The sequence below is a fragment of the Vicia villosa genome, linkage group LG5 (assembly GCF_029867415.1).
Source record: "Vicia villosa cultivar HV-30 ecotype Madison, WI linkage group LG5, Vvil1.0, whole genome shotgun sequence".
Lineage (NCBI taxonomy): Eukaryota > Viridiplantae > Streptophyta > Magnoliopsida > Fabales > Fabaceae > Vicia > Vicia villosa.
Window position 1 is genome coordinate 3202015 of NC_081184.1, and position 14519 is coordinate 3216533.

Below are 14519 nucleotides of genomic sequence, written 5' to 3' on the forward strand. Positions count from 1 at the left end.
GTGGATAAAGCTCCCAATGCACATTATAGCTTAGTTCAAGGTGGATGCCATAAAACTTTTCTTAAAAATATTCATAGATATCAATAACCATCCCCTAAAACCATAACACTATTCAGCCAAAAAACCACGAATAAGGATGCAGAATTTAATTATATGAGGAATTGATCTAACCAAATCAATGAAGTTGTAATATGATCATGATATAAAAACGGGGATATTTACATGTATTAGTTTTGTGAGTGATGAAGAATAAATCATTCTTTTCTACACGAAATCATTTTTGTAACAAGTGAGAGATGTCAATTTTTTCATAGTATTGGCTATTATGAACCCCATTGGCACGACTATGAATGGGTCTGGTGGAGAGATAGAGCGACTTGATGTGTAAAGGGAAAGTGGAGACTAGGGTTACAAGATCGTCGACTTCCTCTATAATTTTGAATATGCTAGCGAGTTTGAGCGATGTGAGGTTAGGGAAGCGGAGAAAGAGGCGAGGAAGATAAGGGATCGTTTGATCAATGATCTTGAGGGAGAATCGGAGACGGTTTGTGATGGCGAGAAATTGTTTGGAAACCATGGAAAGAGACTTGAAAGTGCGGCGGTGGCCGTTGAGGGATTTGAAGATGCAATCCAATAATTCATCCGGTAAATATGTTACTCTATTAGATTTGAATGCTGGTTCCGCCATTGTTACAGAGTAACTAATTTCTCAATTCATTCACTCTTATTATATGTTACTCCCTCTCCCATGCTCTCCTTAATATAATTTTTTTCCATGTAAAACTAGGGTTTGTTAATTTATAATTTTTTTTTTTTATTTTCACACTAACCCTATCAGATAATTTAGCGATTTTTTATTTAATTTTGAAAACAAATCCTTAATAAATAAATAAATAAATTGAGTTATAAATATTTTTGAACATCTTGGTTATTTTATGGATGAAAATTCAGTAATCGTTTGAATACTATAAAAGAAACAGTTTACTTTTATATAAGATGTTGGAAATGTTTATGTAATTGAGAAAAAAATAGTGATTGTTTCTTTATTTCTTCAAGCTAGCTTATATTTTATAGGACTGATGTTTGACTGAAATTTGAAACCTCTGCATTATAATTTTTTTCTATATAAACTTCAAATTATTTTTTTTTTGTGTAAGCAAGATATTATATAATAGAGAACTGAGGGTTCTCAAAACCTGTTTACACGAAGGCGGGAAAAAAACCCGGAAGAAGAGAAAAAATTACACGCCAATTACAAAGGAATTACGAGAGAAAAAGAATTGGATCCTTACTAAACTCGTAAAAGGAATAATTGGAATGTGTAATTTTTCCGCAAAAAGACCACTTCCAAACAAGAAGCTTAATGCTCCAAACAATGTCGCTAACGTTCCAACCCTCCTCCCGGAAACAAGCTCCATTCCTAGTGATCCATATAGTCCAAGTTGTTGCCAACCAAACCACATCAACTTTGCTATCTACTAACTTTTGTGTACAAAAGAACCTATGCCAATCCATAAAATTGGACAAACAATCGTCCTCCATATAACCCACTTTACCAACCCAAAAAGCTATTTCTTTCCAAATATTCTTCACCACGTCACAACCAAAAAAGGAATGGTTTCTATTCTCTACATCCACTCCACAAAAAAAACACATTAAATTATCAACGGGAAAATGAATACCTCTCAAGACCAAAAGATTCTTGGTAGGTAATCTATCATGAAGGAGTCTCCAACCAAATGCCTTAATTTTGAAAGACACCTCTACTCTCCAAACAAGCCGAAAAACGTCATCAAATTTGTTAGGTGGACCATGCGGGACAAAGTCTTTACCGTAGAAAGCATAACAAGAAGCCACGGAAAAATCCAAACCTTTATTACCCTCCCACTTAACCGAGTCCTTACCATCCTTAAATCCTCCAAATTTGCCCACCAAAAGGCTAAAAGAGATGAACCGACTCCTCACCTCGGCATCCTCCAAAACCGACACGGAAATACCAAAATCCCCCCACCTCCAAACACCCTCCAACCAACCTCCCATAGCCGCCACCGACACCCCCTTCAAATTAGAAAACAAAAACAAGTCCGGAAACAAATCCTTCAAAATGACACCATCCAACCACCTTGCTTCCCAAAAAGGAGTGTTGAAACCATTATGAACATCAAACAAACAACACTCCTTTATAGGATCTCTAAACGAGCGATAACCAATCTTCACTAAATCCCTCCACCAAGAAGAAAGAGAAGAAGAAGAAGGAATTTTGAAACCGTCACCACCATGAAAAATAAAAGAAAATAAATCTCCGTACCTTGCTTTCAAGACGTTAAACCAAAGAGAATCGTGACCATTTAGGATCCTCCACCTCCACTTACAAAGAAGTGCTAAATTAAAAGCCGAAATATTTTTTATCCCTAAACCCCCTTTGTCGATCGGAGACATCACCCTTTTCCAACTAATCCAATGAATCTTCCTTTTCTCTTCCACTCCACCCCACAAGAAATTACTTTGAATCGAATTGAATTCTCTCACCACCTTCAACGGCATTTTATAGAAAGACATAGTAAAAATAGCAAGTGGTGTAAGAATCGCTTTCAAAAGAGTGATACGCCCTCCCAAGTTTAGAAACCGATTTTTCCACCCCGTTAACCGCTTCTTCACCTTACTCAAAAAGGGGAGCCATGTCGAAGTCTTCCTAGGATCACACCCGATCGGAATACCAAGAAAAGAGAAGTTGTTTTCCTCCACTTTGCATGAGAGAAAATAGGATGCGGCGTCCAAAAAAGATCTCCTAACATTGATGCCAATCAACTTACTTTTATGGTAATTAATTCCAAGACCCGATACTATTTCAAACGCCTTTAGAACCATTTTGATGGCCCAAAGATGTTTCCATGTTCCCTCCCCCACAATCATAGTATCATCCGCAAATTGAAGAAGATCCACATAACAAGCACCCTTAATAGAAAACCTCCCAAAATCTCCTATATCAATGGATTTCCTAATAAGGGCCGTCAATCCCTCCGCCACCAAAACGAAGAGGAAAGGAGATAAAGGATCACCTTGTCTCAATCCTCTAAAAACTCCGAATTCCTTTGTGGGGCTACCGTTCACAAGCACCGACATATTACTATTAAACACCAACAACTCCATCCATCCCATCCATTTCTTCCCGAAGCCCATCCTTTTCATCATGTAACGCAAGAAACTCCAACTCACTTTGTCGTAAGCTTTCTCGAAATCCACTTTAAAAAGCATACACTCTCTACCTTCCTTCCTAGCATAATCAATCACCTCATTAGCCACTAACACTCCATCCAACAATTGTCTACCGGGCACAAAAGCGTTTTAGCAAGGAGAAATGATAGAATTAAGAACCCCTTTAAGTCTTCCCGCCAATAATTTGGCGATAGCTTTGTACAAACATCCCACCAAACAAATAGGCCTATAGTCGTCCAAGGTCAACGGATTTTGCAACTTCGGAATCAAAGTCAAAAAAGAAGATGTGAGCGCCTTTGAAATAACTCCTCCATCAAAGAAATGATTGAAGAATTTAACGAAATCCTCCTTAATGAACGCCCAACAATTCTTAATGAAAAGAAACGTGTAGCCATCCGGGCCCGGACTTTTGTCTATCCCACAATCCCAAATAGCCTCCTTGATTTCACTCTCTTGAAATGGTTTTTCAAGGAACAAACATTCTTCAACGCTAATACTTTTGAGATCTATCCCTTCCAACAAAGGCCTTTCTACCTCCGGTTCGACGAATTTGTTACTAAAATGATTGAAAACCTCCTCCCTAATCTCCTCCACCGATTCCACCATGCCCCCCTCCGAGAGGAGAGGACCTAAATGATTAAACCTTCTTTTTTCTTTCATCACCTTGTGAAAGAAACTACTATTCGCATCTCCCTCTTTCATCCATCTCACCTTTGATTTTTGGATTAGCATGTTCTCCTTAATTCTCATATTCCTCCATATTCTACTAGACGCCTCTTTCCTCTTTTCCACCAACTCCCTACGCAATTCTTCGGACACATCTTCCAACCTACTATCCACCATATTTAATTCCCTAACTCCCTCTTCGACTTCCAAATCAATCCTTCCAAACACTTCTATATTCCACCTCCTAAGCTTCTCCTTTAAAAGTCTAAGTTTTTCCTTTAACACATAATCACCTCTCCCTCGAACATTCATAGATTTCCACTCTTTCTCCACAAAAGGCAAGAAAGAATCAAAAGAAAACCATTCATTATTAAATTTGAACGGTTTCGGTCCCCAATTAACATTATCCTTCACTAACCAAACCGGACAATGATCCGAGATATCCCTATCGCCAATAATTTGACCAACCACCCCCCACTTGTTAACAACTTGATACGAGACAAGAAATCGGTCGATTCTACTCATAGATTTATCATCACCGCTATACCAAGAAATTTTTTTTCCTTTGCTCGGAACATCCACCAAATCACTATTAACAATGAACTCCGCAAATAAGTCAATCTCGTTATTATTAATAATAACCGCTCTCCCCTTCCTCTCCCTACTATCCTTAATGGCATTAAAGTCCCCTCCAAAAATCCATTCGCCGTCGGTAAAAGCATTCTTCAATCTCAACAACTCTTGCCACAACAATTTCTTTTTGATAATGTCACACGAAGAATAGACGTTGACCACATAGTAAATATCATTCTTCCATAGGACTTTAATTCCTAAAAAGCCGTCCCCTCTAAAGCTACTAATAACCTCCATATTGATGGGATTCCACAAAATAATCAAACCTCCCGACCTCCCCACAGAGTTGGAAAAAGAATATCCAACCTCACCACCATACCATAAGCTTTTAGCCATCTCCTCCTTAAAGTTGGAAATTTTTGATTCTTGAATCAAAAATAACTCCGCTCCTCCTCTCTTAATCAATTCCTTTATTCTCCTTCTTTTAAGTGCATTCGCACATCCTCTAACATTCAAGGATCCTAAAATCATTGAGGATCCTTTTTAGACTCCCTCCCAGTCACCGATTCCTTAGCCCCCCATTTTTCAGAACTACCACACTTGCTCTCCAAGTCATTTCTACCATCCACATTCACAACCCCCAAAGCCATCATAGCCGCTAACAATTTTCCTCCCATATTACGGTCCAATTGCTCCCACATCCGCCCATTATTCCTACAAATATCCGACTCTTCCGTTTGTTCTCCGTAACACAAAGAACATGAATTAGAAGAATCCGAATGCACCAGACCATTCACGCAAGGCGCGCTACCGACTTGCCCTGAACCAACAGCCCTCTTACCATCACAAATTTTCCGCCCCTGCCCCTTTAATTTTCTTCCAACTCCTCCTTTGCCAACCATTTTCCTAAACCGCAGTTTTTTATTCCCCGTGTTTGGATCTTCACGAACCAAGCTGCAATTTACCACTGAATTAGCAGACCCGGTGCCATTTGCATCACCGGCTGAAAGGACCAGGACCGGCTGCCCTGCTGCTTCAGTAGCGGCAGAAACTGTGCCCAGCATCCTGTCAAAAAGCCCATTAGAGGAAGCAGAAACAGCCCCTGCAACACCCAGGTTACGCTTCAAATCAATGCCACAACAACCTTTATTACATTTTACTAAAACAGCACCAATATCTCCCAAGTTACGGTTCAATCCATCACCATGCCAACCACTGTTAGATTTTGCCAAAACCGCAGCACTGCCCCCATGCCACCCCTCTCCCAGCTTAGAAACAGACTTAGCTACCACAGAATTAGCCCCAAAACCGCTATCAGAATATTGTTCAATGATGTCCTCCGAGTTTACCAATACCGCGCCCTTGTCGCTATTACAATTCACCAAGACAGCAGCATTATCTCCCAATTTATTATTCACACCATCACCACAACAGCCACTGTTATGATTCTCCAACACCGCACCACTTCCACCATACTTCCCCTCGCCCGACTTTGGGACAGACGTATCGACAAAAGGATTAGCCCCAAAACCACTTTCTGAAAGATGTTCTATGATGTCGTCCGAACACTCATCAACCGAATTAATATTCTGCTCCTGCAAATCATTTATCCAGAATTCATCCGAGTCCGATGACTCGGGGCCAGTAATTTGAGTTTTAGAATTACCTGGATTAATCCTCAGAGCGTCATAGATTTCCTCCCTCAAGAACAAAGAAAAAGGCTTCTCGTCTATCACGACCTCCACGGACTCCGGTACTGAGGCGCCAATGTCAACTTTCAGCATTATTCTTGCGAAATCGTTACATGCTTTAGAAGCCGTGTTCGCGTCAATGCTCACAAACGAACCAATGCCCTCAGCTAGCGTCACGAAGAAATCGTCGTCCCAAGCGTGAGCCGGGATTCCGAAAACCTTTATCCACACAGTCCTACTTCCATCTATATCAGTATCCTCCCACTTTCTTATATCACTGAACCAACCTTTCCACCAAGTTTCGCCCTCACCGATTAAGTCCGCAATGAAACCCTCCTCCATTTCTTGAAGCAAACAACGATTACCCCCCAGAGGAGTGACCTTAATAACATACATCCCTTCCAATTCAAATTGAGTTTGAATAGAATAAGCCGAACCCGGAATCAGAACATTTCCGACATACGCTTTAGCCAAACTCGCCTTTGTTTCTGCTTTGGATTTGTAGTTCAGTATGCACTTCTTCTCCTTCAAAATGGAATTCTCGGTTACCTGTGCATAGGACCTGTTGTTCCTTCTGAACCCTCCATAAATCTGATCAGAAGCTTTAACGAACATCCCCTGCTGAGGCTTCGCTGAAACTGAACCTGAACCTTCCCCTGATAAAGGTTTGCCGCTGAAACCTGCCGACTCACCCCTCCGAAACCTTGGAATGTTGGCGTGGATTTTCTTTCCCAGTATGACAATGTTATCTAACCTCACTGCTAACATCCTCACATCCTTCTCTTCGATGAATTTCGCGAAACCGAACCTTTTACCCACCGAATTCCTCCTCGGAGCTATTGCAACTTCTAACACCTTGCCCACACAACCAAATAACTCAAAGAGATCCTTTGCATTGTAGGAATCAGGAAATTCCGAGAAATAAACCGAACACTCCTCCGAGGACTGAACCGGAATGTTAGCGTTTCTCCCCCCGAACGGGAAAGTATCCCATTTAGGTTTCAAAGACCTAAAAGCACCCTTCCTCCTAACCTCCTCCCAACCACCTTGCCGTGGACCGCCGCGCCTGTTGAACATAAAGAAAGAAGAAAGAAGAAGACGGTAGAAGAGAAGCGAAGGGATTCTCACTAGCCTCGACAAGGTCCCTGTTTCGAAAAACAGGAGTTTAAACCAAAATCTTGACTAAGAAAACCCTAAGATCCAGATCCACCGTAGAAGACAGAGAAGCGCGGCCCTCAGAACCCGCGACGGCTCGCCGGAGCATCCACAACCATCGTTACTTGGAGTTTTGGTAATATGATAGAGTTTTGGAGCATACCGGATTTTTGTTGATTTATGTAATTACAATTGAATTTTACTAGTAGAAGAACTTCAAATTATTTGATTAATTGGTCACAAATTTTCTGTATTTTTTTTAGATTGTATAAATATAAAGCTGATATAAGAATAAGGATTCCTTTTATCCTCTTAAAAATTGATATTATGATAATAATAAATTTCCATTTAATTTAATTTGAATGATTTTAAGAATTTTTGCTAAATAATTATATATTTCATAGTTTTTTTTTTTTAAATAAGCAACAAAAGGGATGCTCTACCCAATACAAAACAGAAAATTACTTCTCCACACAAAGAAGAGGAGAAGTATTCAAAGAATAGAAATTACAACAACCAGCTATTTTAAAGTAAGATCTAATCCAACACCAAGACAAAGCGACAATATCCGAATAGACTTCGGTGAAACTAAAGTTGTCTTCCTTGAAGATTATGGCGTTACGTCTCAACCATATACACCAAATTGAAGCCAACCAGATAACCGCCATCACAGATCTCTTAGCCAAACAATTCACCTTATTCAAAATAAAAGGAAAACCTTCTAAATCCTTCAACGACAACTCCGGCCCGTAATTGATTCACACAAGAACCTTCTTCCAAATACTACCTACAATCTCACAATCTCCTAAAAGATGATGTAAAGACTCCTCCTTCATTTTGCAAAAGACACATAATAAATCATTAGAATCCAAAATTCCCCGTTTACACAATATAATTGAAGCATACCACAATAAGCATCTTTCCCTACAACTAATCAAAAAACACATATATCAAACAAACAAAAAAATCACAACAATCTTGAAAAGAAATTGGTCTGTTAGACGGAGAGATTAAAAACGGTAAAAATTAGAAGAATTGATAAGCTTGATTCGATGTTTAATAATAATGAAGTACATCGTGTGTGGGAGTTAGTTAAAACTGGCAGTGATGTCCGTGTTATCATGTATGGACCAAATGATATTGTTTTGATGGTTCTGATCTCTTAGATATGTTGCTATGTTAAGTCTTTTTATTTGTTCACCGTGTTGTTGTTTTAGGTGTGCTTGTGTTCATTTTATTGTAACCGAAAGTTATATTCAATACGAAATTTCATAGTTACAAAAAATAAATTACATATCAAGAGTACATATAATAATTATATTGTGGAGCTTGTTCCAAGATTGGGACATCGTTTCCTTGTGTGTCCGGAATGACAGTATATACCACATAATCTTACCATTTTGTCAGTCAAATCCATTTCGGTTCAAATATGCGTGTTGTTAGGGCGATCCTTTTTACTCCTCACATATTTTTATTGTGCCAAACTGCATCCCATTTATATGTAGGCCAATAATCATCCTTTGCTACCACTGAAAAGCTATTGATGTACCCATTGAATACGTTTATGACTTCGTAAACGACAGTTAGATGATTGAAAGGATCCTGGCGAGCATAAGAACATGCCGCAATGACAATGGAGCAAAGCATACTGAAGGCTTAAAACTTGTCACAGTCTCACCAAAATCTATTTACTCCGACCCAAGAGTATCCCCTTGGCCTCCCGTCATTATGGTTTATTGTCTTGTGTACACTAAAAGTATGATTATGATGGTCAAATATTGTAACGACATGTGTGTTAGCTTTGGCAATTTCCTCCTTCATAAATCTCATACAACTTTCACTGAACATTTGCCCCAGTTTTAATACTGAACTCCATTTTGAGCCTCTAGTCGCGAACAGTGACCCTAACTTAAAATAGTTTGCTTTCACCAGCGCAGTTATCGATAGGTTTCTGATGCCTTTGAACATAGTTATTGATTCCACAAGATTTGTTGTCATGTGGCCCCATCGTTGACCATTGTCAAATGTCCTAGTCAATTTCTTCACTGGAATATTATCGATATACGTTAACGCATCTGCATTTTTCAATCTGATCTCATTGTAGTAGTGTTGGAATGATGGTTGAGTTAACGCATATTGCAGTTACACCAAGTTAACTTTTTTCCAAAGCGTCTTGTCTGCGATCTCCCGCATGAATTTTTGTGCAATATGTCTAATGCATTAGACATGCATAGAAGGAGAATCTTGTCAACCATTATCAGGGTTATTGTATGTACTCTCAATAAATGTGTGTCTGTCTAAAATTAAACAGAAATTGGATTGTGGAGCAATGTGTATTTAGAGATTCTTGAGAAAGAAACGTTAGCCACCAACAGTCTCACATTCAACCAGAGTGAAGGAAATTAGAAATATATTACTATTGTCATCTTGTGCCACTGTCATGAGTAACGTTCCTATATATTTCTCGTACAACCATGTTCCATCAATTTAAATAATAGATTTGCAGAACGCAAAACCTTTGATTAATTGTTGATACGTCCAGAAGATTTGATGGAATATTCTAATTCCACTAACACAAGTTCTGTCTGGCGTAAATGTCAGTAGTGTCTCCAAAATTACAATAGTTCTCGAAGCATATGTCTTGAGTGCCACCAAATATTGTGGAAGTTCTTTGTACGAATCCTCTGATTTTCGTATACTCATTCAACAGACTTAATCTTTGCTATCCATGTCTTCTTGTATGAGGGAGTATAATTATATCATGTAAAGTTATGGAAAATTATTGTACCCACCTTCAATGAACATTGAAGGATCCATGACTAGAACAGATTGTAATAGTATGGAAATCTTGCCTCTCGTTATATCATCTGGAGTGCCAGATAACTTGCCTCTCGTGTCTCGTCATATCATCTGGAGCTACATGTTTGTAGGTATGCAGCATCTATGCAGTGCTAGTTTAACTTTGTTCATTCAGAAGGAATTCCTCTGAAGCCAAATTGTAATAGTAGAGATGTGGAAAATCCACCGAATCTGTGTACATTATGTAAAGCCTAGAATTCTCTTCCTGCAATGAAAAGATGAATATGCTGATTTTCAAGTGTCTTCAGATGGCTTTGCTGCTAGTTTTCTCTGGAAGATATACCATAGCAGAAAAGATAACACAAGATATGCTCAATGTTGTAGAAGAAGTCCAATGCGCCAGCGAGTTTTGACGATCGCATCAAATGGTATGATTCATCACTAAAATTAGTATCAGGCACTGTAGAGATGCTGCATACCTACAAACATGTAGCTCATGGATTCTCCACAAGCCTGACATCTGAAGAAGCAGAATTACTTACAAAGTAACTGGAAATTCTTTAGATTATCCCTGAAGTTAGGTACGATCTTCACACAACCCGAACACCGGAGTTCCTTGTATTGGAGAAAACAACAGCTTTTCTAGTTTCTCCTGGAAAACAAAGTGAGATGATTGTTGGAGTAATAGACACGGGTAATTTGCAGTTTTCAGCCATTAGCTAATCAATTCTTTGGACGGTAACTAGTCTTTGATTTTTTTTTAATAGGCAGTTCATATAAGAACTCGCACTAGGAGTACAACCCTTACAACACAAACTCTACAAAGAGTTAAAACAAACCAAGGGACGTTTGTACATTATGTATGATAGTCTTTGATGTTATGGATCACAATTAGATTCCCATATATACTTGAAGAAGACAACCTTGTGTGGATGGTCACGTGTTTTACTCATAATATCATTGTCATAAACAAATTAGAACTTAATCATACTTTCACATCGTGCATCATTCTAACCTACACATAGATTTTTTAAATGACATAAAACTTTCATGAATATTTCCTGCTATCATGTTGAATAGAAGTTGAATATATTATCAAAAGAAACAAATTTGAAGTAAATGCAAAACATTAAACACTTACATGAAGATCATTATCATCTACCATAAAATCTATGTGACTGGTATTTAAGGGATAACGGAGATTTAGTTCTTCTAGTAAAGGAAAACAATCGGCTATCAAGAATAGATCCTTCATGTTGAAATCACTCATTCCGTAAATTATTAGCGGTGCGATTGGATAATATCATCATTGGTAGTAGGAAAATTCATGTCAATTTGCCGAGGTTCAAAAGAGGTTTTCATCGGGAGGCCAGGTTTTTTGAGAGGACTGTGAGGGGTTTTCACGGTGTCTCCCAGGACAGGGTTGCTCCGTCCGGTGGGGGTGTTGCTACGAATGCTTTCCGGAGAAACCAATCTTTTGCGGATGTGGTGGGTTCTGGTCAGGTGGTCAGGAACTCGAAAAGGGAGGATAACATTTCTTTAGTGTTCCAATCCTCCGCTGAATCTAAAAGTAGAATGGCCAAAGCTTATGTGGGTAGAGTGTGTATCCCGGGTTCGGCTCGCAGTATTCAAACTAACTTTGAAATGGAAGGCGTTTTCGCGATTAAGGTGTCACCCATGGGCAGTGATTTATGTCTATTGGAGGAAAATGAGGAAGGTTTTATTGAGGACTTGATTGGCGAAGGAGAAGTGTGGTGGAAGAGTTGGTTTTCGGAGATTAAAAAGTGGGAGGTTAGTTCGGTGGATATGAACAGGGATGTTTGGATCAGGGTGTTCGGAGTTCCTCTCCACGCTTGGTGTTCTGATTTTTTCGTAGCCTTGGTCGAACGTTGGGGAAGATTCATCTGCCTAGACGATACTACTGCTAAAGGCGAAGAGTTTGCGGTAGCGAGAATTCTGTTGAATATGCCGATAGCTTGTATCATTCCCGATTCGGTTACCATTAAAGTTGATGGTTTGGACTTTAAATTGTTTATTAAAGAAGATGCTCAGGGTCAGTTTAGAGTTTTTTCTAAGAATACGGTAGATACGTCGTTAGCGAGTAGTTCTACTGAATCAGCAGCAGGTTGGTGGCATAATCAAGATGGAAAGGATGGTAGTCCGCAGGACAGTTTCGATCAATTATCAGATAAATTGTCCGAGGACAGAACGGTTAGAGATGTCGACGTTAAGCTGGCTGGCTCGGACACGATTGAGAATTCAAATCCGGTTCTGTCAGCGGTTAGAATTTCCACCAGGGGCAAGAATATCGAACAGGGCAAGGAGGCTGTGATAGGGAGGTTTGACGCAGCACTCAATAATGTTAGGAACAGCGACGACATTTCAGCTTGGGATGCCCAGTCTGTGGGGATTTCCATTCCTCTGTGCAGGCAATCTGGTGCCACTAGGATGAGTGAAGCGGAACCCAAGTTGAGGCTTGCTGTTCAGAGTGAGGGTTTGAATTTCTCGGGCTCTGGAAATTCGTTATCTGTCGGGATGAATGCAACACACAGTGAGGCAGCAGGCAAGGTTGTTTCTCGGGTTGGTGGAGGACAGATTTTTTCAGGACCAATTATGCAGCCAGTTTTGTTGGATAGCGAGTTTAAGAATTCTGAGTCGACTCATTCTCGGGTCTGTTGCTCATTGGATCATGGGGCTGTTAATTCCGTAAGGAAGAAAGTTAAATACAGATTTTTGGATGAAGTGGGAAAGTACTCCAGAGGCGGTAAGGTTGGCGGTAAGGCAGGGGGGCGGAAAGTGGCGTGTTCCAGTAGGAGCCGGAGTCGGGGAAAAGAAAAAAATACAGCTGCTGCCCCTCTTTGTGTGGTTTACGAAGGAGAGAGTTGTGGTGTATCTTCTTTGTGTTACGGTAATCAACAGGAAGAGTCGGACATTTGTAGGAACAATGATAGACAATGGGATTTTCTCAAAAAGGATGTTGGGAATAAACTTTTGGAGGCAATTGTGGCTTTGGGGGTGGTTGATGCGAAAGGGAGGAGTAATCTTGTTAGGCGGATTGGGGAATTGGGAAGGGGAAGAGAGATATCTAAGGTAACAAGGAAGGAGCTTAATGAAGTGGTTCAATGATTATCGGTTCTTTGAACATTAGAGGGGGAGCAAATGCGCTCAAAAGGAGGAGAATTAGCTCGTTGATCATCAAAGGTAATGCGGATATTTTTCTTTTGCAAGAAACTAAGATTTCTAATATGAAAGAGGCTTTAGCCAATAGTTTATGGAGACACCCGGATATTGGTTTTTCTTTCTCTAATTCGGAGGGTCGATCGGGTGGTTTGATTACGCTTTGGAAGAATAGCAAAATGGATGTTCTCTTTAGTTTCAAGGGGGATGGATTTTTGGGGTTGAAAGTATGTTGGAAGGAGGATCTTTATTATGTGGTGAATGTCTACTCTTCTTGTGATTTGTCTAAGAAGAAAGCCTTATGGGATAGATTATTAGATTTGATGGAAACATATTCCGATGGGGAATGGATTATTGGTGGGGATTTTAATGCTATCAAGAATAATAGAGAAAGAAAAGGGAGAGCGGGAGTGAGTTACATAAAGGAGACGGAGCTTTTTGCGGATTTCATTCTTAAGAGTGGTTTGGTTGATACTCCGTGCAAAGGGAAGAAATTTTCGTGGTATAGTGGAGACGGCAAGTCCATGAGTAGGATTGATCGTTTCTTAGTATCAAACATTGTGGTTAATCGGTGGGATGTTATTGGTCAAAGGATTGGTGATAGAGATATCTCGGATCATTGTCCTATTTGGATTATGACGGATAAATACAATTGGGGACCGAAACCGTTCAAATTCAACAATGAATGGTTTTCTTTTGATGAGTTTATTCCTTTTGTGGAAGGGGAGTGGAAGTCTTTGAAGGTGGAAGGAAGGGCCGATTTTATTTTGAAAGAAAAGCTTAGGCTTTTAAAAGACAAGCTCAAAAGGTGGAATAAAGAGGTTTTCGGGAAAATTGATTTGGAAATAGACAAAGGCGTGTCCGAAATCAACAAAGGAGATGAAAGGTTAGCGGCTTCTCATTTTGATTCTTCTTCTTTTTCTTTGGAAGAGAATGTGGAGGCTAGAAAAGAGGCGAGTAGTTGTTTTTGGCGGAATTTGAGGATTAAAGAGAACATGCTTCTTCAAAAATCCAACTTGAAATGGCTTAAAGAAGGAGATGATAATAGTGGTCTCTTCCATAAGGTGATGAAGAGTAAAAGAAGACATAATCATATCGGTCCGATTCTTGCTTCCGGTTGTTTGGTGGACTCGGTGGAGGAGGTTAGGGAGGAGGTTTTCAAACACTTTGGGAACAAGTTCTTTGAATCCGATGAGGTTAGACCGGTTTTAGATGGTATTTCTTTTAAATCTATAAGTGATG

At 39.6% G+C, this 14519-nt stretch overlaps 1 protein-coding gene across 1 annotated transcript; it reads right to left on the minus strand.

Annotated features, from left to right (window-relative positions):
* Positions 1-274: 274 nt before the first annotated feature.
* On the minus strand, positions 275-688 carry LOC131602467 (uncharacterized). Its single transcript, XM_058874590.1, has one exon. The coding sequence runs from the start codon at positions 686-688 to the stop codon at positions 275-277; it is 414 nt and encodes a 137-aa protein (XP_058730573.1).
* Between the last annotated feature and the right edge of the window lie 13831 nt (positions 689-14519).